Source organism: Falco punctatus (assembly GCF_963210335.1).
Source record: "Falco punctatus genome assembly, chromosome: 10".
NCBI classification, from domain to species: domain Eukaryota; kingdom Metazoa; phylum Chordata; class Aves; order Falconiformes; family Falconidae; genus Falco; species Falco punctatus.
The window spans coordinates 17292767-17319581 of NC_137590.1; the positions used below are offsets into that span (position 1 = coordinate 17292767).

Below are 26815 nucleotides of genomic sequence, written 5' to 3' on the forward strand. Positions count from 1 at the left end.
TCACCTATCAGCTCTTTGTTACGCAAGTCAACAGCCAGGTTGCGCAGGGCTCCGGACGCTGCTTTCACCACTCGCTCGCTGTCGTGGGTCAGGAGGTCGGCGATGGCAGAGAGTCCCTTCTCCTGGCGCAGCGCTGAGCGGATGTACCGGCCGTACTGCAGGCGAAAGGCAGAGCATGTGTGACCTGGCAGGCATAGTCCCTGCTCCCGGGGCTGAAGCACCACTGGGAGCCCTACCACCCACCCTCATCCTGGGAATCCAGCGTCCTGGCTTCACCCGCAGTGAGACCGGCTGCAGCGGTCCCACTCCTACCCCAAGGCTCCCCTGCAGGCCAGGCAGGTGAGACATCCCATGTGGTCCTTCCATACACACCAAGGGAATGCAGGTCAAAGGGCTACAGAACAGCCCCAAACCTTCGACCCCTGCCCACACCCTACGGAGCGGCAAGAACAGCAGGGAGCTGGCTGCAGGCAGGGACACAGGCAGGCGGCCCTTGGGAAGGCACAGCTGGCAGGGAGCACAGAGCCCTTAACGGCACAGGAGAAACCTGGTTCACACCTGAACCATGCTGCTGAACAGCATCTTCTCAGGTAGTGACACATGCACAAAGTGAACAGCCTGAAACAGCAGAGCCTTGGCCATCTACAGCTCTGCTGGTACCCCACAGGTGATGCTCCCTGCTCCCCAAGACCCCTTTCCCTGCAACACAGATGAAGCTGGACACGGCCAGCTCTATGAGACTCTCACCGTCCAGCTGCCAGCACACAGGTTCTGAATGGCTCCTGCCGAAGCCTCTAGGATGGCTGGAGTCTTGCTTTCTTTTAGGAGGGAGATGTATATCCGGACCACTTCTGGCTGGAAGAGGAGCTCATAGCCTGCCAGAAGAACATGGGTAGGAAGAACTTACTCAAGGGCTCTGCTAGCATTGACTAATTCAAAGGAACACTGCGGGGCAGATAAGGCTGGAAGCTTTCTCCCAGGCTCACTGCTCCCTGGAGGCTGGATCCTCGGCACAGAGGGGGGCCAGGCTACCCCACAGCACCAGAAACCTCAGCCCCGATCAGCGATGCCAAGGCTGCTGCCCACAGTGTCCAGTGCACCACTGCAACTCAGGAGAGGTCTGGGCTGAGTCGCAGCACCGCTGCCAGTGGCAAGGAGACCTCAACTTCAGTACAACGCCTGGCTGAAAACCCAGCCCAGGCAAGGGCATGTGGTGGGGCAGCAAATGCTGCCACAGTGCCCAGCTGCCACAAGAGGCTCAGCCCACACTCAGCGGGAAGAAAGAGAAACACCCCAAGCCAGTGGCCACCAACACACTGAAGCAGCTTGGGTTCAGCCCATCCTCAGAGAGCACCAGGTCTCCAGCTCTCGACTACCCCAGCAAGCAGGCAGGGATCAGGCCTTCAACTTCTAACTCTTTTTCACAGAAACATGTGCCCAGAAGTTATTCCTAAAGCAGCAGTGAGATTGGTTTACAGTCGCGAGGCCAGGTTTTCCACCTCATTCTCTGTCCTCAGCTGTGGTGAGGGATGTCCCCAGGCCCCAAAGTCAGAACAGGTGGCTCCTCAGGCTTCCACCAGAGATGGGTGCCAGCTCTTCCCACAGCCCAGGTCACCCTGAGGACCCACTGCATACTTGAGCTGCTCCCAAGATCAGGTCTGTCCTAAGTTTCCTTAGGATTCTTCTAGCTTGGACTCCTCACACTCCTGGGAGCACCAGGGTCTTCACAGGAACCACAGGGTGTTTTGGGACAGGGAGAAATGAACTCAAGCCCTAGGCTGATGCCCACTACCTGGCCAACCAGAGAGGGGCTACAATTCACAACCCTCTAGGCAGCAAGATGCTTATCCCCAGAGACTTCTTGCAATGACCCTTCCTCATGCTGGAGAACACTTTAAGGCAGTGGTTTTTGCCTTAAATCCTGCCTGTTCTTCATGCCCAGGAAAGAAAAACTGACAAAAGGCAATCGTGGTGAGAAGTCAAGACCACCATAGAGGGCTACCTGGCCTACGGCTGTGTCACCATGCTGTCCCCTCAGTCCCTAGGGCAATAGTTGCCTCTGCATCCCCAGAAAGTCTGTCTTGAGGCAGTGCTGACCTCTTTCAAGCACAAGCAACCTCACAACTGGCTGTGGCAGAGCTAGTGTTTTTCAGCTAGCACTTGGGCAACCAGAATCTTACCTCCTCCAAACCAAACCTCTGCCCATTTGAGAGGCTCACTTCAACGGAAAGTCAACTCTACTCGCTTCTCTCCTGGACTGCTTGTGGAAAAGCAGCCCTGCGCAAACACTGAGGAACGTACCTTTGGCTGGAACTGTTCTTTTGGGAAAATCCACTGCATCGACACCAGAGTCTTCTGGGAGCTTTTTACCTTCAAAGGGCAAACAGGGAGACATAAGACACCTCTCCTCTCACCAACCCATCTAGCCCAACAGCTCTTCACCACTTGATACAAGAACAAGCCCAGAGGTAAGCTAAAGCTAAGCTACCTGCATGTCCCAGGAAGGTATGTCAAGGGCATTACCCACACTGCAGGCAGTACGTGCCCAGCTGCAGGGTGAACCACAGAGAGCTACAGAGAAGCACCCAATCAAACCATGAAAACATTTAAACCAAGAGCACACTCACCTCTGGAGAACCATTCGTCTATTGGCGAAGCGGAGAGAAGGACAGGAGAGAGGGGAGGCAGGAGGAGAGAAGTGCCAGCAGCATCATGGGGCAGATCATTTGGCAAGAAGGCAGAGGGGAAGGGGCAACAGGAGAAAAGGGAAGGTGTGGAGTTAGTGCACCATCTATCCATCACCATCCCACCACCACAGAAAAATCCACCATTAGTTTGTGTCAAGTGCCTTGGGTAAGCCAAGCAGTAGCTCCCAAAGCCAGGGGAGGCATGGACCACAGCACCTCCAGAGAAAGCTGCACTTTAGCCTTCACAAAAGAGACACTAGAGTAGGAGCACAGAGACCCAAGACCACCCTCAACCTCCACTGTAGTGGAGATCTCTCTTTATCCCACCTCCCTCCATGCTGCTGTCACCCAACAAACCTTTTCCCTTCTTGGCACCAAAGCAGCTTGCAGCATGGGGCCCAGTGTTGTTGGCAGGGGCCAGAGGTGTCTCCTGGTAACGCTCAGCATGGGGGATCTCACGATGGACTTGGTAGGACAAGTTTCTCAGCAGGCACACACAGTTCTCCACCAGCTAGAGAGAATGCCAGATAGTCTGACTTGGAGCAGCACATGCCCAACCCATGTCTGAGTGAGGGCCCCGTCACAGCTTGCAATGCAGAGCCAGGTCAAGGGGGCCACGCAGCTCCATCTCAGATGGAGCTGGAGCAGATCCCCATCCCAAAGCAGACATGGCCAGCTCTGCAGGCATGAGTTTGCACTCTGCTTTAAGTACAAAAATTCCAAGGAAAACTCAAGCCAATGCCTTGTCAAGGCAGATGAGGAAGCCCTGAAGCAGAGGATACCCAGCATGGGGATGAGTGACACCACCGGACCCCTTGCTGGAGGGCCAACATTCCCACTGCTAAGTTCAGGATAAGTGCCAGGCACCTTCCAGTCAAAGAGTACCCAGGCCACACCTCACACAGGCTCTCTTCCCGAGCAGAGATCATGGAAAGGAGTGAGCCGGGACTGGGTTTTCCCAAGCTAATCCTGTCAGACCAAATTCCTCCCTGGTGAATATTCCACCCATCCATTCTTCATCCATCTTGGGATGAACCCAACTTCAGCCACCATGATCAGCAGAACATTGCTAGAGCTAGTTGACGACGGAGCTCTAGACATGTCCCATCACCACCCCCACCGTGGTACCTTGCTGTCCAAGTCCTTCTGGCCAATCTCAGACTGGACGATGTAGATCAGGGCATCTACCAGCCCATCACATTCCCGCAGCTTCCGACGGGCCTCGCTCCGTTCTGAGCTCACGTTCCTGCCAGGCAAGAGAGAACTGTCACAGGAGAGACAACCGAGGGCAGGTGAGGAGCAGCCTGCACCCAGAAGAGCTCAGACAAGAGGAAAGCTCCTGTAGCACCTCCCTCCATTGAGAGGAATTCCTCCAAAAAAATCAAGGACTGCACCACCAGTAGCTGTCCTAGGAGACCAGCACCTCCACAGACCTCCTTCAGCCATCCAAGAGAGCTACCAGAACAGCCAGGAAGGAACATTATAGCAGCCCCAACCCACGCCAGCTCTCTGCCAGCAGCTGGCAGCCCCACTCCCATACCTAAGACAGCCAGCGGTGTTGGTGAGCACTGACTCCCACTCAATATGGCGGGGTTTTGAGTCCTCATTGGGTTCCCGCTCCCAGCCCGAGCGGGGAATGACAACCTCATCGGTCAGAGCATGTAGTGCATGATCCACAATGGCCATCTTGATGGAGTCGTGCGAGGACAGGTTCCACAGTGTTCCTGCAATGCCACAACCAGCAAGGGATCAATCAGATCACGTGGGCTTAAAAACCTGCCCTGTGCACCTCTCACTCAAGGGCTTAGCCCCCTCCTCTCCTCCCTGGCGCCATTACCTGTGATGACCTCCGTGAGGTCCATGTCATGGGCCTTCCGCAACAGGCGGACCAGAGCAGGCACCCCATCGCAGTTCTTGATGGCAATCTTATTGTCTTGGTCCTTGCCAAAGGAAATGTTCTTGAGGGCTCCACAGGCACCATAATGCACCTCTTTCTTGGGGTGGTCTAGCAATCCCACCAGCACAGGAATGCCCTTCAGCTTGCGCACCTCCGTCTTCACCTTGTCATTACGGTAGCAGAGGTGCTGCAGGTAGGCAGCCGCGTTGGACTTGACGGCATCCAGTCGGAAGCTCAGCATGGCTATCACCTCCGGCAGCTCCGGCTGGCGCCAGTTACCCGGGGCCAGACCTCCCTTCCGCAGGCTGTCCAGGCTAGCCAGGCTACCCCGCTCGTGCTGAGCCAGAGGGGCCCAGTAGTACCGGTCAGGGGCCACTTCATCCACCAGCATGTCTTCATAACTCCTTAGGAGAGAAGACATCAGGCATCAGCACAAGCCCTGAACCAGGAGGGGATGCTGTACCCCTTTCACCCCTCCGAAGATGGGCTGGAGCGCACACGGTATCTAGTCACCGCCACCCTCCCGGAGTGCACTGGGCAGACTCCCATCGAGGGCTGGGAGCCAGGCAGTGTCAGATGCTCCTCACGCAGGTGTGTCCAGCCGGACTCTGTGGCCGCAGGAGGCCACCCCACTCCACATGTGTCTCCAGGCCTTGCTCAGGAAGCAGGTGGTTCCTCCCCAGGAGAAACCAGCCTCAAGAGCTATTCCAGTCCCCTCCCACCCGCCCCCCGGGTTTAGCTTTGGGTCAGAGGCTGCATCGCGGTCTCTGCGTAGCCCGCACGGAGGCAGGAGCCAGCCCCAGCGCACAAGGAGCCATTCGGGCCTGTGGCCACTAGAGGGCAGGTTCACCCCGCGGCAGACGGCTGGCAGAGCCGGTCGCCCCGCAGCTCGCCAGGCCCGTTACACCGGCACCGCCCGGGCGCAGCCCGCACCCACGGCCCAGTCCCAGGCCACCCAGCTCCCCGCGGCACCGCACCTGCCACCCCAGCCGCCCCGCCGCAGCCCAGCACACACGAGCTGCTGCCGCACCAAGCCACAGCTGTTATCGCAGGGCATCAGGGCCAGAGCAGAGACCCTCACGCAGGATGGGGCTCAAACTCTTTTGGCTGCAGATGCCCGGCAATATAGGCAAGCTGCACTGCTGCCCGGGGACAAGGCTTAGAGGGGCATCGAGAGATACCCGGGCACCAGGGATCAACCTCACCGCTCCCAGCTCAGGCACAGGGAGGAGCTGGGGTCCTACACCCCTGCCCTGGCAAAAAGCAGTTCACCCACAGACCTAGCAGCACTGGGAGCCAGCCCCAGCAAGCACATGGAAGCTGAAAGAAAGTGCAACCAGTTGCCCGTGTGCCAAGGTGACATCTACCACCCCCAGAACATATGCCACACAACCCCTGGATTCTTGTCCTATTTTTGTAGGAACTGGCAATACAGTCCTTCCCCCACCTAGGCAGAAGAATCCAGCAATTTCCAACAAAAGGGGATGGGAGGGCACTTGACACTGAAACGGAGGGGCCTGATCACTGCCATCACCCTGACTGTGCCAGGGCACTGAGGACGCACAACCAAGGCCCAACATGAGGTAGCATCCTCTGGCTCACACCAGCCCCTGGGACTGCTCTGCCACCTTCTGAGCTCCCAGGACAGGTGCAGGCAGCCCCCTGCCCCCGAGCAGGCAGAGAAAGTTGCAGTGAAGGATGGTAGCAGGCTCTGCTCCACGTGCCACTGCCTCCCCTACAGCCTCTGGTATGGGAGTTGCCAAAACCATCAGCTCCAGGTGGCAGCCGCCGCTACAGCCACATGCCCCTCTGGTGCCGTGCCAGCTGCCTGCATGGCACCACCGCAGATGGTGGCAGTGGGCTGCGAGGTTGGCTGTTACTACATCCCGATGGGGAGATGCGCTGCTTGCCACGTGGCCTGGCTACTAAGAGATGCCGAGCCGTCCAGCCACTCCGAACCGTCCAGCCACTCCGTGACTCCCTGCTGTTGCAGGGCAGGGTGCTCAGCGCACCATGCCAGCCGCCACCACCCCCTGCAGCAAGACAAGGCAGGAGCAAGACACAGCAGAGGGCCAGCACTGCAAACAAGCCTCCCAATGCTCATCAACATGGCCGGCAGCTGACCTTGCTCCCATGCCAAGACTCACATGCCTTGAAAGGGAGCTCCTGCTTGGCCTCGAGGGACATTCAGTGCTGGAGCCCACCTGGTCCCTCAAGGTGAGATGGGACTGGCAGGGAAGGGACACACACTCCGCAGAAAGGGAGCTCAATAAGAGCCACAGGAGAGGGGACCCACATGCTCTGCAGCCGATGGCAGCCAGCACGTGCTGCATCTCAACTCAACATGCTCCTTCATCTCCCGCCTGCCTGGCAGGCTGCCTCCCTGAAGGAAGTCATTAACAGCCAGGCTCCTGCTCAAGACAAACATCTCTGAGGCAGGGGGGATGTTGATGTCCCCTGTTCCCATTCCTGCAAGCCGGGCAGCTGAGTGCAGATGGTAACTGAGAAGGCAGCGGACAAGCCAAGCTCAACAGCGCCTGGATTCCACAGATTGCTGTGATCTTTATCAGTCTGCCTCAGGAGGGAGAGCCTGCTCGTGGGCCACGCCAACCTAAGTTCCATATCCTGCACTGTCCCTGCAGTACAAGGTCATGTCTCCACCAGGGCTGCTCCTTGGCCATGCTTAGACATGGGTTACAACAGAGCAAGAAGGTCCCAAGTCCCCTGGTCTCCCACATGGCTGCAGCTCCTGCACCTCACTGCCCTAACTCCTGTCCTCCAGGATCCAGAGGGACAGAAGGTACACAAACACCATCCAGCCCAGCAGAGAGAACTTGTCTCCAAGGCCAAGCAGCTCAGACTGGCCCATCCAGGGAGAGCTCCTGCCCCATACGCTGGGCAGGACATGAACTCAGGGAAGATCTGCAAACCAGAGCCTCCAGTCCTGGCTGGTATATGCTCTGTCTGCAGCCCCAGGCTGGAGCAGAGCAGCCATGGGTCAGACACACCTGCTTAATCCCTGCTCACCAAGGGGCCCACCGTGATGGCCACATGCTCAGAACTGCTAATGCTGGCAGACTGCTCAGGTCTGTGCAGGCAGCAGGGGCAGCTGCCTTGCCTGCCCTCCTCTAGCCGGCACAAGCCTCACAAGGCAAGGCAGGCCAGGGAAATCAATCTGGGCAAAAAACTGCCCTGACTGGTTCAGCACAGCAACACTTGTGCTGGCACAAGCTGGGAGGACAGACAAAGCTCCTCCTTTAGTCCCCTCAGCAGCCAGGATCTACTGCGGATTTATAGTATGCACCCTGAAATGGGCAGATCCCCAGCAGGGGCTGGCAAGAGCTTCCTTTCCCTCTGGTCTCTCCCTACTGCCTCCGTTTTATGCCCTAGGAGCTTAAGAAGCCTGTGCTCAGCCTGTCTCCCCCCACCCCGGAGCACTCAGGAGATTTACATCCATCCTAGCCTGCTGACACAGCCCCTCCTCGTTTCTGGGGCTCAGGCTCAGCCCCTTGCTCCATTCATAGATCACCACCCTCTGAGCTGCCCTCCAGCACCTCCACAAACCCAGCCTGGTAGACCAGGCAGCCAGCAGAGCAGCCAAGTGCCTTAAGCAGGCATCAGCAGCGTTTGTGCAAGAGACACCAGCCTACAGGAGTCATGGCCTCAGGCATGTCACACCCCAGGACGCCTGGCCAGCTGTAAGCCTGGCAGGGCAGCTCAAGGACCACCAAGACCCTGCTCTGGCTGCCCAAGGGCAGCCGCAGCCTGGCCGGGCATTGCTCAGCAGTCAGGCTAGAGGAGCTGGTAGTCACCCACAGACAAAACAAGGGGGAGAAGCTGCTACTGCCAAACAGGTTGAGCAGCTTCTCCCACCCTGCCCTGCACAAGGGCCAGGTGCGCTGCAGGAACACTCATCTCACTCACCCCAGCCCTGGGCTCAGCATGACTCTCCAGGGCTGCTCGCAGCTCAGCAGGAAAACGATCACAGGGCGACTGCTCCTTCTGATGCAGGGCTGTGCCGTGCACCCCGCGCCAGGGATGCCTCCCAGCAGGGAAAGCCAGCTGGGGCACAGGCATGCCTGCCATCCCCACTAGAAGAACAGGTGGCACAGGGATGGAAAAGCCCGGAGCTACATCCACTGCCCAGTGGAACTCCTTGCTGCAGGACGACTGGCTCAATTAGCATTGAGTTTTAACCACCAATTAAGCAACTGGAAGCGGATGCAAGTTTTCTCCTGTATGAGCTGCATGTGACTTGGCTCGTGGTATTGTTTCTGTGATCCTCCTTACTCTGAAGAGGTGAAGTTTAAGGGACCCCACAGCACCCCCCACACCCCAACACCTCCTGCCGCCTACCTGAGCCGCCGCCGAGGATCAGACGGGGTCCCTGCCCGCCTGGCCGTGCCATAGTCAGACATAAGCCCATAGTCCACATCTTCAAAGCCCACGCTGCGCTGGTCATCCTCCAGGCCATAGGGCTCAGGGTGGAAATGGTTGAGGTCCATGTTGCTGCCCCCAACACGCACTTGAGGCTGAGGGCCGTAGATGTCCTGGCGGCTGGGGGCCCGGTAGGTGTCCATGGAAGGGCGGTAGCGCTCATCAATGCGGGTGACACGGGACAGGCTGCCGTAGCTGTGATCACTGCCAGGGTAGCCATCCTCGTAGGTGCGGCCATAGCCATCAGGGTAGTGGTAGTTACGAGGGAGGGTGGCCGTGCCTGGCTGGCTTATGTAGCTGCCGGGGCCCCCATTGCCATTCTTGCGGAAGTTCCTGTCCATGGTCTGGACGTAGTTGCTGGGGACAGGGGAGGTCTCCAAAGGTAACCCATCAGGCCCCACCGGCACCTGCTGCACTGTTCGGGTGGTCACAGTCTTCACCACTTTCTTCACCTGGAGGGAGGGGTGCAGGACATGCTCCCATCAGTAAATCCACCACACCCCTGTGTCCCCAGATTCCCCTTCCACCCCAGCACCTTACTCCACACCCTGTTTCAGCTCACAGCACAGCCAGCTGGCAAGCATCATGGCTGCAGCACCCTAGTTGTCAGGGTCCCTGGCCAGAGCCCTGTCCCTCCATGCTCTCCCCAGGCCTGTACCGTGGTCTCTGTACGTCGCGTTGTCCCATCATCTGATGTCTCCACAGACACAACAGACATGGCCCCTTCTGGGTCCTCCTCCATAGTGTAAGTCTCCTCCACAATTTGGCCCGGGTCCTGCATCCTGGGGATTGTGCTGTACAAGAGGTGGCTGTGGTCCTGAGGGGAGCAAGGGACAGGCACTCAGCTCCCACCACCAACACAGGCCTCCCAGGAGCTAGACAGCCAAGAGATGCTCTCTCAGGCAGCCCTGACATCCTCTTCATGGGAGGGTGTATCGACAACCTCACACCCAAAGCCCCTTCAAACCAGGGCGACCACATCAGAAACAAGACATTCCCCTCTCCCAGCTGGGGTGGGGACACTGGAGCCCTGCTCCTGCACCCCCCACCTAGCAAAGAGCCTGCACACAACCAGAGGGCCCAGCACCCCTCACCTGTGGCCCGTTGAGCTTCAGATCTGGATATTTCTGCCTCTCCAGGTCAGCATCGCCCAAGAAACGGCCGTTCTGAAACACACAGCACCACAGCAGGCCTGTTACAGGAGCGATCTCCCACTGCTGGGATCTCACACATCCACTCCCCCTTCCCTGCCAGGCCCTGAACAGGCCACCTCCTGCATCTGACCTGGCCACCCAACGCACATGCCATGTGTCACTCCCAGGAGAAGAGCACACATCTTGGGGGTCTGTGTGACACGCAACAAGCCACCCCCTGTTTCAGCCTAGGGAAAAGCTGGAGGACACACCATTCAGCCCCCCTTCCAGGCAACCCAGCTTTTCCACAGTGAGTGGCCACGCACTCCTGACGGAATGACGGAATGGCCAAGACCCTTCCCTGCTCCCCGACAGGGCCCTGGAGACCTTCCACATCTTCTGACGCAGAAGCTGCAAGCAAAATCCCAAAGGTCCCCCAGGACTGTGAGGGAACAGTGCGGACGCTCAGTAGCTGGTTGCAGAGTGCTGCTGTTCGACAGCCCTGCGCTCCCCCCTGCCCCTCCTTCCTTCCCCCCAACCCATGTGTCTCTCCCAGCACCACCATCTTCCACAACTGGAAAGGCACCTGCCTCCTGCGTAACGCCACGCACCCGCCCTGTGAGCACACCTCTCCAAAACACAGCCCAGCAGCGCGAGGACAGGAGAGAGACCTCAAGCCAAGGCAGATAAAACCACATTCCCAGCCCTGCAGAGAAGACAGCTCTCTCCCAGCCCCGGTTTGGCTGTTTAGGGGACAGACAAGACTCCAAGGACTCGCCCATTGTCACACAAGAGGGAAACATGCATGCTCCCCCGCAGCTGTACACCAGCCCCTGCATTCTGGACACCTTCAAGGAGCCGAGTGGGATGGGGAGCAAAGATGCTCAGGTACTGAATACAGACAGCCTCCAACCTTCACAAAACCAAACCAGACCTGACCTGGTAGCAAGACCCTCCAGGCTGGCTCCTTCTCCCCAGAAGATTCTGGCTGCTGAGGTAGGTTTGCACATCCCCAGATCACCTTCAGCACCACCAGCGTTGCAAGACCAGCCTAGCCCTCCACCTCACATACGCAAGGAGGGCCAAAGGACGGGAGCTGGGCCCACCAAGGCAGGACTGACACAGACAGGGGCTCTGGGAGCCTCCGCACCCACCTCTGCTGAGGGGGTTTTTTACCTGGTGCCGCCGGGTGAGTGTGCCGTTGGCCAAGCCCGGGCCGGCGTCCTGTGGGGAGACCCGGACTCGTTCCAGTTGGGCTGAGACATGGCGCCGTTCCTCCTCAAGCGCCCGGGTCAGCTTCTCGAACTGTGCCTCCTGCTCCTTGACAGAAGCAAGGATGCTGGCGGTCGACTCCACTTCTGAGTCGTCCATGGGTGACGGGTGCCCAGGACGGGCAGGGTGGGGGTGGAGGGCACAAGGAGGCACAAGCAGAGGTGGCTTGGTGTCAAGGTGAGGGCAAGAGAAGTGACCCAGAAGGGCAGGAGCCCCTGTCTTCACTGCATGTGATTTGGGGGAGGAAAGGAGAGAAGAGAGGTCAGAAGAGACTGATTTCATTAAGACAGATTCTCAGAACAAGAAAAAAAAATATCTTACGGCATCAGCACCCATTCCCACCCACCACCAGAGCACTGGCAAGAGGGTCTCAGAGCAGCACAGCCCCAGGCGTGACTTGGATGCTCCCTGCCCCAGCATTTAAGCTTGGGGAAGCGGTACTTTGAGGGCAGAAGGTCCTTCCCCCATCACACCCAACAGCTGGGGCTGAGCCAGGCTCACAAGAGCTGCTGTGTGCTGAGGAGGTTGCCTCTTCCTGCAAGGGCTCTCCTCAGGCCGCAGGAAAACCTCCCCTACAAAGAAAAGCTGCCTGCAGTCCCTGGCAGGAGGAGAGGGCACGTCCCTGGGACAGAAAAGAGGACACTCCCACAGAGTGTGAAGTGACCCACACCCCATTATTCCCTCCAAGGAAGGGCTGAGGGCTGTGTCACTTATCCACTCCCTCCTCCCCAGAGGGATGAGAAGTGAGGAGACCACCCCAGCTCCTTCCCTACCCAGGGGAAGGGATGAAGTGGAACGGGATCCCCCCCAAAGGGGACCCTGTGAGCCCCCTTGCTGCCAAGGCTCACCCCCCTCCAGGCTCTCAAGGCTGCAGCCAACCCAGGAGGCCCTCAGCCCACAGATCTAGGGATGGGCATTGGTTTGGACCCCTCCAACATCCTCCCCCAAAGGCAAACAGTGAACGAGCACACCACAATCAGCATATTTCGCTAGGGAAAGGCAATATTCTTCCATACAGACCTGTTAGAGGAGGAAGTTCAGGTTTGATTGGCAAAGGCACAGGACAGCCAGGTCTAGACGCAGAGAGTCATGGGAGAAATAGCCCAGCCACCACAGTGAGGAAGCAGGAGGGAAGAGAGCTGCAGGGACAGCAGGAGAGGAGGTAAAAACAATAGATCACATGACTGAACTCAAAACAGAAGGCAGGGCAGGCAACAGACTGGGGGGAAACAGGCTCCTTTCTCCCACCATCTCTTCTGAGGGATGGAGCAGTGCCTGGAGAGGGCCGGCGCAGGGTGGCAGATGCGGCGCCACTTCCACAGCAGCCCCCCAGCATCTCCCACTGTTTCCCACCGATGGGAGATGCGGCACAGGCAAAGAGGAGTGGCGAGGGCTCAGCCCTCCACCCCCACCGTGCAACCCAGCCGAGTCCCAGCAAGCCTGTGAGAGGTTTTCCCAAACCCGTGCAGTCACAGCAGGCGTGTGGGGACTCGTTCGAGCCAGGCAGCCAGCACAGCAACTGCTTTCCCACGGTCTCCAGCATCGGCTCTGCCCAGTCCCCCTGTGCCACTGCCCCAGTGCAGCTGTAACAGCGACCTGGGACAGAGAGCACGGGTGGCATTGCCCCTCCGCAGAGCCCTGTCCCATGCACCTCCCACAGCACCACACTCCCTGGCAGCCCTGTCCCTCCAGACCCAGCCTGCAGAAGATGCTGGTTCTGAGGAGCTCAGAGCAGGGCTTTTTGGTGTGTTTCTTTTTTTAAATTAATTTCCCCACACTATCTCAAGCGTATCCCAGATCAAACCCTTCCTGAAATTCAGCCTCCCCCACCGCCCATGAGTCCAACCCTCCCCGTGGTTCTGCCCCCCCACCCACCCACCCCAGCTTCCCTGGGACACAGGCAGCCACGGTGCTTATCAGATGCCGTGGCACCACCACAACTGAGCCCAGCAAAGCAGGGTGGATTTTTTCCAACTGCTTCAGAAGCTGCCTGCAGCATGTCTGAACATCTGGTCACCACCACCCTGTAATCTGCCTTCATCAGTCAAAAAAATCCCAGTTCTGCTCGTGCCCATGTGGAGCCCAGCAACAGATGAAGCCACAGCACAGGGACACCTGCTCCAGCTCCCAGCACCCTGCCCCAGCCGAGCATGGGCTGGGATGCTCGTTGGCCAGTCCGCACCCCAGGAGGAAAGCGGCCTGCAGCTCTTGGCTCAGGAGCCTGAGCAGGCTTTTGGAGGCTCACAGACACAACTGCTGGCTCATACCCACACTTTTCCTCTCCTCCAAGCTCACAACAGCTATGCCCTAAAGCTTTTTTCAACAGTTTGACTCCCAAGCCTTGTACGGAAACGCAGGGATGGCTCTGACCCTTGCTGCTCCCAGGTCTGACCTGCCCCACAGATTTGCAAGAGAACCTCCAAAGGAGAGGCCTGGTGCCTCCCAGAACAGTGCTGACACATTCCAGCTCTCACCCTTGAGTCACACATTCCTCATCTTTGGTTGGTGCCCACCCACTTCAAACAAGGACACAGATGCTCCACCTTGTGGGACCGTCAGCCCACGCAGACACAGCAGGTCTGCAGGGCCCAGCTCCACAAGCCCTGCTGCAGGGAGGCTCCTGCAGCCAGCCAGGACCACTGACCTGGTCCCTCACCCCCAGGAAAAGGGGAGCGTCTCCTTGCCACAACCCAGACTTCTCCAGCAGGTCCAGGGATGGTCCTACCACCCAGACACCCCACGCAACCGGAGCATCTAAAACCCCAAGAAGCCCCACTGGCTTGTTGCAACTAATTTCCAGAGCAGTATTTCACCAAGCCCTTTTAGGGAGAGGAAACCCCCTTACAGAGGACGGGATCCTCCACGACATGACCTTCTCCAAGTAGCCATGCTGCTATGTAGCAGCTCCCCAGCCTGCCCTCAGCCATCTCTGCACGGAAAAGGCAGACTTTTGGGGCACATGAAGATGCAGCCAGCATGGTGGCTTCGAGGAGAGATTTAGCTGAGACCCTGCCCTTGTGAACGGGCCGGCTCGCTTGCAGGCAGCCTCAGGACTGAGCTGTGAGTGGAGACCAGCAGCGTTTGCTTCTGCAGGAAGGCACATAGAGGAGAGACAGCAACCCCAACAGATTCCTCCAGCCCTGCACAGCTGCAGCAACGCCTCCCCAGCCCCGGGTCCCCACCTCTGCACGTCCCCTGGGCCCAGGGAACATGGAAGCTAACAATGAAACTTGCAGGGCTGCTCAGGGCCCCAGATAAGGGGCCAGAGAAGCCGTGAGGCTGTTTCCTTCCCGTCCCTTCCACAGGGAGTAAATGCAACAGTGGGGGGAAGGAACAGGACAAGTCCCTTGCCCACCAGCTCTCCTTGTCCCTGTGCACTCACAAGTGTCCCCCCCAGCCCAAGCAGAAGGTGGTGGGAGGAGGGGGGGACACAGGCCTCCCTTTCCCCTTTGGGCCATCAGGTCAGAGCAGGAAGCCTCAGGCAGCCAAGGGGCTTTCAGGGAACCTGCCACATCAGGGCAGCCAGAGGAAGGGCTGGGCTGTTGTCCCAGGCTGCGAGGAGCCCAGGGCTCTACAAACCCATCAACACACTGATCAGTTTATGCTCAGGGGTGGCCGCCTGAGGGTCTCTCCACCAGATCAGGCCATGTTAAACAGTGGGGTAGTGACTCTGAGCATCTGGAGCCTGTCCCGCACGCATGGTTGTCACTCCTGCCCTGAACAGTGGGCATGGCTCCATCACTGGCAAGAGCTGCCAGCAGAACAGGGCACCCACTGCCAGAGGGGTTCTTCCTGGGGCCTCCACCATCAGGACACACCACCTCCTTCCAGCCATCTAGCCTTCACCAACCCGGGATTGAAGACATAATTACCAAGCAGCAGTGCCAGGTCCAGAGAGGTTAGCAAGCGCTGTCCCCAGCTCTCCCTGCAGACGCACATCAGCACCATCCTGCCCTGGAGCACAGCTGTTCCCTTATGGCTGGCTAACACACAAAACCCTCAACAGCCACTTGGCCTTACACCCCCCCCAGCTGTGGGGAATCTGCCCCCAAACCCTCCTGCGGTGGGTCGCACACCAGTGTTTCAGGGACAGGGGCTTCCAGGGCACAGCACAGCCCCTCACTGCCTCCCCATGCCAGCTCAGGGCACTGAGCATCTCCAACACAAGACAGGGAGGGGAGGGAAGGGGAGAGCCCCAGCACACCAGCCAGCAAGCTGCTGGTGACAACTCAAAGCCAAGTATGCCAGATCCCGCAAGGGTGAAATTCCAGGGATCACTTTGTGCCCATTCCCACCTCCTCCTCCTCCCCAGCCTCTGAAGATACAGCTACAGAGCATTTTTCCAAAGCCAGACCCTGACTGTCTTTGAGGACAGCTGCATGAAAGCCTTTTCATCATGAGCGAGGCACTTGCTGACACACCCGTTACTTAAAAACCCCGGCAAGCCAAAAATATTTTGGCTGCCTTGGTTCAGGGCAAAACAAAAAGCCTAAAGACAAAACACACGCTGGAGCAGCTTCTGCCCCAGGGCAGAAGGACCACAGCAACTTCCCCCATGGCTATCAGTAAGAGGGAACCCCCAGGGACCAACACAGCTACCCAGAAAACTTTACAACCAAATCCCTCTGGCCTTACCTCCCAGCTTCCTGGCACCACTGGGTTGTGCCCAGAGGTCCTGAAGCCAGAGCAGGTCCACCAGAGAGATGTCCAACACACTGCACCTTCAGAGAAGAGCCCCCTTGCTGGCAGGGAGGCAGCCAGGAGCTGACTTCCATGCACAGAGCTTCCCACCGCGGGTACCCACCACAATCATCTAAGTTCAGCTAAAGGCTTCGTAGCAGCCAGAAAGACACCCTAAACCCTGACCAAGTCCTCCAGAGCTCTTTCACTGGGGACAGCTTGGACACAGCCCATTTTTCCAAACCCCCTTGCTCCTGCTTCTTGGTGGTGGTGGTGGGGCAACAGACTGCCTCCACCCAGAACAAATCCTCTGCCCGGAAAAATTATTTCCAGGGCCAAACCACAGCCACATCCACATAGAGTTCACCTGCACCCTCCTCTGCCAGAGGATGGAGTTCAAGCCTTGAAGGCTCCCCTGTGAGCCACAGAATTAGCCCCAGGGCCCAGACTGAGCTGGCAGGTGGAGAATTGTGCACCACAGGCCAGGGAGAACGGACAAGACAAGACACAGGCAGGAGGCTTGACAGGCAGCATAGGAGATCTCCAGGACACAGCCCTCTGCTTGAGTCTTTCCAAGGACCTGCCCCAGCCCCGCTCAGCACCCCGAGTCCCCAGAGAGCTGTCACACAACAGTCCTGGAATCCCTGGAGCTAAGGCTGCTCTCTCAGCATGTAAGATTTTTGGTAAAGTTCAACCCAAGCACCTAACAAAGCCAGAAACTACCTCCACCACATCAGCCCTGCCCCAGCTCCCTAAGAGACACACCGGGCACCCGCTCCCGACAGCCCTCTGGCACCGGGGGCAGGTGGACAGAGCCACATCGGTTTCGACTGCAGAGTCCCAGCCCTCCCCATAGCTTTACTGCTTGTTTGTGTCCCCTGGGCACCTGTTAAGCAAGCGGCCGGGTTTGTCACCGCTGCCTGGCACCCCTCACAGCCCCCCCACTGCTGTGAGGCACGAGCAAAGCAGCCCTTTGGCTCGGCACCAGCTGCAAGCAGAGCCAGAGAGGGCCTGGGCTGGCTGAGCCCCTGTGTGGACACCGGGAGCTCCGGGCTCTCGGGCCAGAGCCACCCGCCAGGCTGACAAGGGATGTCCCACCTAAGGAACTTGCTCCTGCTCCGCCACAGTCCCCAGCGCTGACTGGAGAAAAAATGGCAACACTGCTCAAACGATTTGCCTTGCCCTATCAATCTGAGGGACTCAGGAGAAGCCAGCTGGCTGCCCCTGCCCTTAGAAAGTGAACATCAACAGCTCTCAGCCCTAGACACACACACACTGCCCTCCAGAGAGAGAGGAAACAACAAATTCTCCTGGTTCCAGCTGCCTATCACGATGCACTTAAAAACAGAAGCCCCATCAATAATTCAAGCCTGCAATTGTCTGAGCACTTGCCGTGCATTACACTTGCCGGCTCTGCACAGGTTCACAGCCCTGCTAATTCACCACAGGCTTCTGTTCAGCCTCAATTAGCTAAAAAATAAATGAGCTGGCATCTTTGGCATCTTTCCAACCCCCAAGTACAGCATCCAGGCTCATGCATTGGTCCTTCGACCTCAGCCTGCCTGAGGTGGCAAGCACCAACACTAGCCAAGGTGGCATGAGCCAGCAGAGCACTGGGCAGGGCACCCATGGGCCCAAGCTCATCCCCGACACGTCCGTGTTCAGCTCAGGAGAGCACACCAGCCCTCGGGCGGCAGGGGAAGCAGAACAGCAGGCAGTGGGCAGCAGCTGTCTCCCACCCATACCTAGCACTGCCAGCCCCCCCTGCCAACCGGTGCCCCAGGGAGGGACCCGCCTGCCCAGGCAGATGCACCCAGGCTGCCACGCTGTGCTCACGCTCCCTGGCCCGCTCCACCCTGAGCCCCGGCAGACCCGACCCGCTGCAGGAGAGGGGCTCTCCCATCGCCTGCCGAGGGGCCAGCTGCCCGCCCGGCCCCAGCCCGAAGGGCTGTCCCTGGAGGCAGGTGACGGAGCACAGGCACAACGGACTTTAGCCAGGCTGGCAGGCGGCTGGCCCTCCCCGGGCAGTGCAGGGCTGCTCCCGCGGGCAGGTCAGACACCGCCTTGGGTGCCGACGTGCCCCGGCACAGCCCCACCTTGCTCGGGGGGAGCCGTGCCCAAGCCACCCGGTCCCTGGCCAGGGCTGGGCGGGCCAACCGCCCGGAGCAGCTGCCTCGGGCAGCGGGAAGGCAGCCGCTCACCTCCGCCTGTCGCCCAACTGGTTGGACCGGCAGCGGGATCACCACCTGGTCTACCTCGTCTGCCGCCCCCAGCACCAGGGACGAAGGCTGCGTAGCTCCGTTGGGAAAGGCTCCCTCCGGAGCAGGGAGTTACCTGCGGAGATGCAGGCAGGGACCGCTCCTCAAACGGGAGCAGGCCAGCAGCCAGCGAAGACGATAAAGAGGGAGAGATAAGGGGCAGGGTGGTGCCGCGCCCGGCTGGAGGGGAGGAAGCAGGCCTACACGTCCTCTCGCCCGCCCCAGCAAGGGCAGGGGGGCCAAGAACACACGATACCAATCTGGTCCAAAAGACAGGTCTGGACACAGCTGAGGGTTGCAAAATCACAGGTGGGCGATGCCCTGGGGAAGGGATGTGCCCCCAGCCCAGCTGAGGTCACCAGGAGGGTCCCACTCACCACCCCAGCAGGATGGAGAGAGGCAGCAGCGTGGGGCCAGCCACAGAGAGAGAGGCTTCTTCTGCTGGAATGCCAGCAATCCGGCTGCGGGGCAGCTGTCCTGCCGGGCAGGCGAGGGAGGCCAGCCACACACCCCTCTCCCGGGCACAAGCCGGGACGCAGCGCTGGAGGAGCCCCTTCCCTCCTGGCTGGGCCGGGAGAGCTGCCAACCTTGGTACCAGCTGGGCAAGTGCCAGCTGCCACACCAGCCAGAGGGAGCAGCCAGCACAACAGCAAGTGGAAGGGAGACTGAGCTTCCCTCGGTGCTTTCAGGAGAGGACAAGCGTCCCTCCCAGCAGGAAGGCAGCCAAGCCACTGGGCTCCAAGCAGAAACACTGTCCACCCGCAATCCCCGAGTGGCACGGCCACGGGGCCAGAGCCTTCCTGCCAGCAACATCCCGCCGCCCGAGGACAGCCCAACAGCCCCACTCCCCGCATGGGTCCCTCACCCTGGGGACAGCAGCAAGACAGGGGTCCCTGCCACTCCCCCCACCCCACACAGGCACTAGCCCCACAGCTCGCACCCCCAGCCCCAGAGGATTCACATGTCGGGAGCCCTTCAGCAGCACAAAGGCAGCTCTCTCTTCTCTGTGGGAATTTGCAGCTGAGGCTCGGCAGGGACAAAGGGATTTCACAGGCACATCCCAGCCGGCCGGCCGGCCTCCCTCCCCCGGCGTTCCCGCTTCCTGTCACAGTAGCACCAGACCTCAGGGGCGCAGCAGCAAACAAACACCCAGCGCCGGATTCTGGGAACGGGGCCAGAGCATTCCCGGGACAGGCCATGCTCTGGCAGCCAGCAGGCTCCTGCTGCACCCAGGCAGCTCCTGGGCTCCATGGGGGGAAGGGGGCAGTCCCACCGCCCCAGCCCGAGGAGCCACACACAAGCCAGCGGCATCACAGGGCAGCTTCCCAGCTCCTTGCTGCGCCTGAGGAACGGCTGCCACCTTGGTGGGGGATGCAAGATGTCCCCGAGCCCACAGGGCTCAGCTGGAACCTCGGCGTCGTGCTGAAGGTCAGCGCTGACCCCAGGCTCCAGCTACGCTGGCTCCCTGCCCTTCACCCGCCTCTCCCCCCACCCAACGCCACACTGAGCTTTCCCATTCAGCTGCCTCTCTCCCACTGCAAACACAAACAGCAGCGATAAGGGCTGCCCAGCAGAGCCCAGGGAGCAAAGTCCCCTCAGTGAAACCCGAGGCTGCAGCACCACAGGAGCTGCCTCCCTCAGAGCCCCAGCAGAGGTACGAGGGCACGGCAGGTGGGGTGAAGCTGCTCCGGCACCCGGTCCCAGAGCTGGATTTAGCTCCTCAAGGGCTCACATCTGCTGCTGGCTACCCCCAAGCAGAGCAGCCACAGCCCAATGGCCAGCATTCCCCACAGAATTAAGGGAAGCCTCCCTCCATCTGGCCACCGGCACACACAGCCACAGCTAGCTACCAGCCTGAACAGCCCCCGCCGGCAGAGCGACAGGACAACTTGATGCCAGCCCAGCACCCGGACACACAGATCTGGGACCCCCTTACCTGGCACAGATCCCTCACCACAGCCCCGCACGCCTCTTCCCAGGGAAGCCGCTTGAGATCATTTCCTCTCCCGACACCTGTGGCCAGGCTGGACCCTGTGGCCCAGCCTCGGGGCAGCTCCAATTGCTCTGCTCCCACCAGCGTGCAAAGGCGCAGAGGGCTGGAGCACAGCAGGAATCGCTCCAGCGGCAGCCGGGGAGCTGCACTACTGGGCTCACCCAGAGAGCGCCCAGCCCAGGAGCCTGGCCACCATTATCCACCTTCCCCGCTAGCAGTGTCTGAAGTCAACAAGGAAGCAAAGCATGATCAGGAATATGGAGGAGGACAGTAGCCCAGCTTCCCCCCCCGCCCCCCCCCCCCCCCCCCCGCCGGCAAGCCCAAAGGGAAGGGCACCCTGTCTGCCAGGCAAGCTGCACACCTCTCCCCTCCCCAGGCTGAGCAAACAGGCAGGTGGTGAAGTCGTGTTCACTGTGTGGGAGCGGCAAGGAGGGAATTGCCCAGATTAGGCCAAGCCGCCCTTGTAGGGGTGGCCCGAGGGAGCCACCCAGGAGAAGCTGGACCCCCTTGCCCTCCCCTCATCCAGCCCAGACTCCCCGAGCAGGTAGGGTGGCCAGCAGGCTGAGTCACAGCACAAGGCTGAAAACCCCAGTTCCATTCAACATGACCTCATCAGGTTCCCTGCTCTCTAATGGCATGTGTGCATCTGCACTCAAAGACAGCTTCAAGGGCTCTGCCAAGAGGGGTAACAAAGGGGTGAAGGAAAGCCACCAGAGAAGCATCAGGCCAGCGACAGGGAAGGGGGATGCTGCGCCCTCCCCCCCCCCCCCCCCAGTGGGCTGCAGCAGGGTAACAGCAAGTCCCCCCCAGTGCTCAGCAACCCTTTAGCACACTGGCTGGCACTAGCCAGCACACATACGCAGCAGCAAGGGACAAGCAAGACAGCAGACCGCCTGCTCAGAGGGACAGCAGGACTCCATCCTCCCCCCAGCCCCCTGCACAAGCTGTTTGCTGATGCCACATCAGGCTACTGCTCCCTCAACCCACTTGCTGAGAAGCAGCTTCCCAGGCTCCTGCATGAGCCAAAGGGAAGGAAACCTGCATTTCCTGGTCAGACAGGAGGTGACATCGTGACTTCCCTTTCCTGTAAGGGTCTACTAAACACAGCGTCCTGCCAAGGGCCGCTCCCCACTGTCCCCAGCCCACATGCACACACCCTGGAACCAGGCTGGGAACACCAGGCACAGGCACCACCAGCCCCAGCCAGGAGGTTGACATGGTCCCCCCCAGGAGACCAGATGCCCAGCCAGCTTGCTGGAAGTGTCCTGCCTCTGGGTAACACATGCAAGGGCTCCTCGCCCATGGTGGTATTCATTCCCCCCCAGGGCTGGGTGTATCCTACAGGCAGAGGGTGCAAGAGGCTGTGGTTCCAACCCCAGGAGGACATGGCTGTGCCCACCATGCCCTAGGGATGGGCTTGTTATTTGCAGAGCTGAGAAGGCACTAACAGGACTCCAGCACAACACCTGCTCACCAAGACTGCAAGTTAGCATGTACTGCTGCTCTCCAGCCTCCCCTCACACACCTCATCTGCACAACCCCACTGGCCAACAGGCACAATCAAACAGGGCCACCTGACACCTTGTGCTGTTCCTGAGGCTCCCAGAGGCAGGATGGGGACATCCCTGGGAAGGCAAACCAGAAGACACCGCCTCCCCCTCACATAGCATAAGACTGCTGCCACAGCTGTACTCCCCAGGGCCTACCCATCCGCCCTGCCCAGGGCAGCTCCTCTTGCTATGGAGGGAAGGAGAACAGAGAAGGGAAGGGGTTTTCCACCCAAGCCAGCTGCTGGAGACACTGGGTAGCGATCAAGGGAGAGCAGGTTTCTCCATTTGCTGCCCCAGTGTGCTCTGGAGGGGAGCTCCCTCCTGCAGGTAAAAGCAGAAAGGAAGGAGGGCTACAGAGCCAGCCTGGAGCAGGTGGCCTCCCCACATCACAGAGAACTCCCCTCCCCCCCCCCCCCCCCCCCCCAGCAGCACCTCCAGGCTGTCCCCCTCCTACCCCATCAGACCCTGGTTAGCATGGGGCAGGATGACATCTCTCTTCCCCCCGCCCCCCCTCGAGCAAGTTAGCCTGCCTGCAGCCGGAGCCAGGCACGGCAAGCAGTGCTGCATGCAGCAACACGCTTGCAAGAATGTGTTACTCCACTGGGCAAGGGGCCTGCCAGCAGCATGCAAACACAATCGGTGACCCACCCTTCCAGGTCGGAAAAACTAGTCTTTGCAGTTTGACACACTCCCTCCCACCCATCGCAGCTACCCACACATGCAAGCAGCCCAGCACCACATCTTCCCTTTCCGACCGGGCCAGGAGAGGAGCTGGGAGCACCAGTGAGGAAGCGGCAGAGAGATTTAGGAGCTCTTCTCAGAAAAGACCAGCCCAAGCACCACACGAGACAACAGCAAGAGGGAAATGCATCAGCTGAGGACAGCAAGATGCTTTCCTCCTCCTGGCCAGAGTGGGAATCTCTTCTCGGTATTCATCTGCTCCGCAGACATCCAGCTCCCACGCTGGGCCACTCATCCCAGGTGACCACTCTCCTACCCAGGAGATGCTTCTGCAGTTGCAAAAGCCTCGCAAGGCAAGAGCGGAGAGCAACTCCTCTTGCTGCCTACTCCTCCACAACATCTCAGCCACCTTCCACTCCTGGCATGACACAGGCTGCCCTCCTCCGTGCTGCCGGCTCTCAAGGAACCTGCCCCTGCTGCTACTGCTCACACTGCTTCCAGGTTCCCGGCGCCCACGAGGGGCCAGCAGCAGGAAGCTGGTGAACTTTGAGCAGCGTTTGCTGTAACTGGGGCCAACGCCCAGAGAAGCAGAAGGCAGGGCTGGGATGGAGACACAGCTCCTGCCCTCACACATGTGAGCCCAGCACACAGTTACCACCAGAGCCAGCGCACCCAGGACCAGGCTGGAAGGAGATGCCCTCATACCAGTGCTGGAGCCACACTCCCATGACTGCACGCCACCCCAGCCAAGCTATAGGAGAGCTGTACCCAGGGCTCAGCCCCACTACCCTGACTTGCCCAGACCCTTCCCTGCTTGTGCTGGAAAGCCAGTCACTCCTGGCCTGGACAAGCAGCCCATCAAGATCGTTCTGTTAAGCACTGCAGCCAGCTGGGATGCCTGTATGCCGACTGACACCCCAGCGCACCCCTGCAGCCTCAAAACCACCCCCACCTCCCAGCACGACAAAAGGCCGGGGCGGTGGTGGGTGGTTTCACAGAATAAACCCTGCTCTCCCATTGGCACAAACATCTGGGCAACGAGCTGTTAAAACTAAACACGCAGGTGATGTGCTCAGCCTGGATCAGGCCACCAGACCCACACTGGCACAAGCATTTTGGCAGTGGGTAAGAGCTCTGCAGTGCAAAGTCACTGTGGACCTGCAGCACAAGGTTAAGGACACAGGGACAAGCTCCTGGACATCTGCTACTCCTCTGTCACTGCTCCCTTGCAGGGAAGCTCATCTCCCTGCAGGTGGGGGAAGCTGGCATGGAAGCTGCCTGCAGGGCAGCAGAGACTGCTCAGTTCCCACCTTGGCCCAAGGCCCACGCACACCGGGCATCCCCACTGCCAACCTCTGACCTATACCTGCTCTGGACTGGGAAAAGCAGATGGAAGCAAAGGTGAGGCACCCTGGTTATGGGTTCACCTGTCCCAGAGCCACACCTGGCAGCTTGTGCTCCTTAGTCACCAGATTGCCCCCACACCCCACAGTTACCTCATCTCGGCCCTCTGCTCGCAACGAGTAAGCAATATCCCTCGTGGGGAAAAAACTTACTTCCTCCACAGGCAGACAGGGACGGGGAGCAGTACTGCAGGACCACCACACAGCACTCGCTGCCACCTCGAAGCCCCCTCAGTGGGCTGTCACATGGCAACCCAACAGGACAAATTAACCCACAGGCCAGCCCCCATGCGCAGCAGTCCCTGCACAGGGCAAGCACAGGGACAGGCACGCCTGTGCTGAGCCAGCGGCAGCAGCAGGCAGAACAGCGCCAGCAGCCTTCCTGGGTGGCAAGGAAGGCTGATTAGCAACAAGCACAAGACAGGCAGGAGCCGGACAGACTCATCGGCCTGCTGCTGGGACTTTCCAGTACAAGACCTGGCTCTAAGAAACAGCTTCTTTCTGTGTCCCCCCCCGCCTTGGCCACCTTCGGGACCTTGAGGACTTTGGTCAAGAGCCCGTAAATCCAGCTCCTTTCCAACAGCTGCATGCCAAGTCGCATTCCTGCACTCTGTGCCAGAGGACAACCTCCTCCACTAGCCAAGCCCTGTGTCACACACGGAGGAGCTGCTTGAATCACCCAACAGGTTTGGGTTTCGTCACCACATCCCAGCAACACCTGTTGCCTTTTATGGACCCAAACCAGCCCCACAGTTCTGCTTCTCACAGCCAGCAGGGCAGGGACAGGGAAAAAACACCATGCTGCAGAGACCTGGGTTTTTAGAGCCAGGAAGACAGCTCTGTACTTCCCTGGAGACAGTACCACCACAGTCTTGGAAGAGGGCTCCATCCCTGCCAGCAGTAAATGACAGGCAGTTACAAGGGGTTGTTAGGAAAAGAAACCAAGACTTAACCAGCACTCTCCCCTAAAGTCACAGACGCTGGTAAGCTATTTTGAGAAGCCAACAGCCTCCCAGGCATGGTCCAAGCTATGCTGTTATTTTCTGGGTGTCCTAAAGACACCCCCAGCACAGACACAATGGACCAAGGTCTTATCTTCATGCCAGAGGCTGCAGAAGGAAAAAGATGAGAGGCAATCCAGGGACAGACAAGCTGGCTGCATGGTCTGGGCTGAACCATTCATCTGACTCCTAGCCCATCTTTAGGGAAGGGATGGCTTCAAGGGCTCCTCAACCACAAAGATTGGGGCCTGACCTCCAAGTCGGAAGGGAGGAGGCTCACCCCTCCGCAGCAGCCCAGGCAAGCCCAGCGCGCGCCACTAAGCAAGCTTTCATCCTCCCACCCCTTCCAGGAAAGCTCCATGAAAGATTCCAGCAAATGCTGCACATAACAAAGGACAGTCGTTTGCATGCAACAGAGTCCCAGCCAAGTTCAATCAAGTGGAAGGAGAACAGTTTATTTTAGAAACTGCCTTTTTTTTTCTCTTTAGAGTGCACAAGTAAACACTGACAGGTAAGAGAACCTGCCTCAAGAAAAGCACTGGGAGCAAGCAAGGTAAACATGGGGAAGACTAACAATTCCTCTGCTCATGCTCTTCCCAGCCCATGGCTTCCTGCAGGCCTGGGGGACGCTGCCCTGCTCCTCCAGCAAGGGCCCCGGCAGGCGCTGCAGATCCATCACGCACAAGAGTGCACACTGCGGGCACTGGAGACAAGAGTCTATGAGTCACCAGCCAGCCAGCCACCCACCCACACCTCACCACATTCAGGAGACCTTCTCAGAGAAGAAAGAGAAAGGCACAGGAATGAAAGTTTCAAATACGGGCTCATTGACTACGGGATTCCCAACACAATCGGGTCCTGGAGGTGCTGAGCTTTCCCTGCTCCCTACAAAGCCGAGGACAAGCCTGTCCTAACTCCACACCAAGAACTGGGCAGCCAAGTCCAAAAGCATCCGCACAGCACAGGGGGACGTCAGGTGGAACTGCAGGAAGCTGCAGCTGGACACCACCACGAGGCTCCACACACACCTCAGGTGCTCGGCTCCGGCTGAGCGGGGGCCAGGCAGAAGCCCCCGCAAGCCTGGGTGCCACAGCCCTGCGGCCCAGCCCCCGCTCAGCCTTCGGCCCGACCGCAGGTCCAGATGGCGCGCCGGTACCCCCGGCCTCACCCGATCCCTGGATGCGCCCAGGCACCGAGCCGTTGCCCCGCCGCCCCGACAATCGGAGGAAGCTTTGTTGTGCAGGCTCCCGCCCCAAGGCCCAGGGGCACAGCGGAGGTGTCCCCGCCGCGCCCCCCGCAGATGCCACCAGCCCTCAGGACCGAGGGCCACCGCAGCTTTCGCCCCAAGCCAAGCCCCTTCTCCGAGGGCTCCCGCTGAGCCGCCGCTCCGCCGGACGGCCCTGCCCGGCGGCTGCCCCGTTACCGCGCCCTGCGGCGGGCGGCCGCCTGCCCCACCCGCACGCTTCGCCCGCCCCGGGCACACCGGCCCCGCCAGAACAAAGGCGCGGACAAGGGCGCACCGGGGGCCGGGCCCGCCCGCGGCCGGGCGGCAGGGAGCCCGGGACAGGGCCGGAGCCCCGGCGAGGACCCCGCGGTGGGGCCGAGAGCCAGCCGCCCGCACAAAGGGAGGCGGAGGGGCCCCGCCGGTGCCGGCCGTGGGAAGCTGGCACACGGGCTGCCTTTGTTCCGGGATGGGAGAGCGGCGGGGGCGGCGAGCCGGCACCGGGCGGGCAGCGGAGCGGGGCGGCCGCCCGGCCCAGCCGCCTTTGTGTCGCTGCCCGCGGGCTCCCGGCGGGCCGGGCCCCGCCAGCGCCCCGGCCGGT

At 59.8% G+C, this 26815-nt stretch overlaps 1 protein-coding gene across 8 annotated transcripts in view; it reads right to left on the bottom strand.

Moving 5' to 3' along the window:
- CTNND1 (catenin delta 1) overlaps positions 1–26815 on the bottom strand; it is a 31321-nt gene that overhangs the window by 4013 nt on the left and 493 nt on the right. For 2 of the 8 annotated variants that reach the window (XM_080404473.1, XM_080404472.1), the window contains exons 1-13: positions 12447–13269; positions 11331–11650; positions 10116–10187; positions 9680–9838; positions 8941–9473; positions 4525–4988; positions 4228–4411; positions 3816–3933; positions 3045–3198; positions 2628–2645; positions 2302–2370; positions 748–875; positions 5–155 (exon numbers count right to left, since the gene is read on the bottom strand). In XM_080404473.1, coding sequence (XP_080260599.1) covers positions 5–155; positions 748–875; positions 2302–2370; positions 2628–2645; positions 3045–3198; positions 3816–3933; positions 4228–4411; positions 4525–4988; positions 8941–9473; positions 9680–9838; positions 10116–10187; positions 11331–11525 — 2245 coding nt within the window. In that variant the 5' untranslated portion in view covers positions 11526–11650; positions 12447–13269. Of the gene's footprint in view, positions 1–4; positions 156–747; positions 876–2301; positions 2371–2627; positions 2646–3044; positions 3199–3815; positions 3934–4227; positions 4412–4524; positions 4989–8940; positions 9474–9679; positions 9839–10115; positions 10188–11330; positions 11651–12446; positions 13271–26815 lie in introns of those variants that run through there. The other 6 variants (XM_080404475.1, XM_080404474.1, XM_080404470.1 and 3 more) reach the window with 6 other exon arrangements.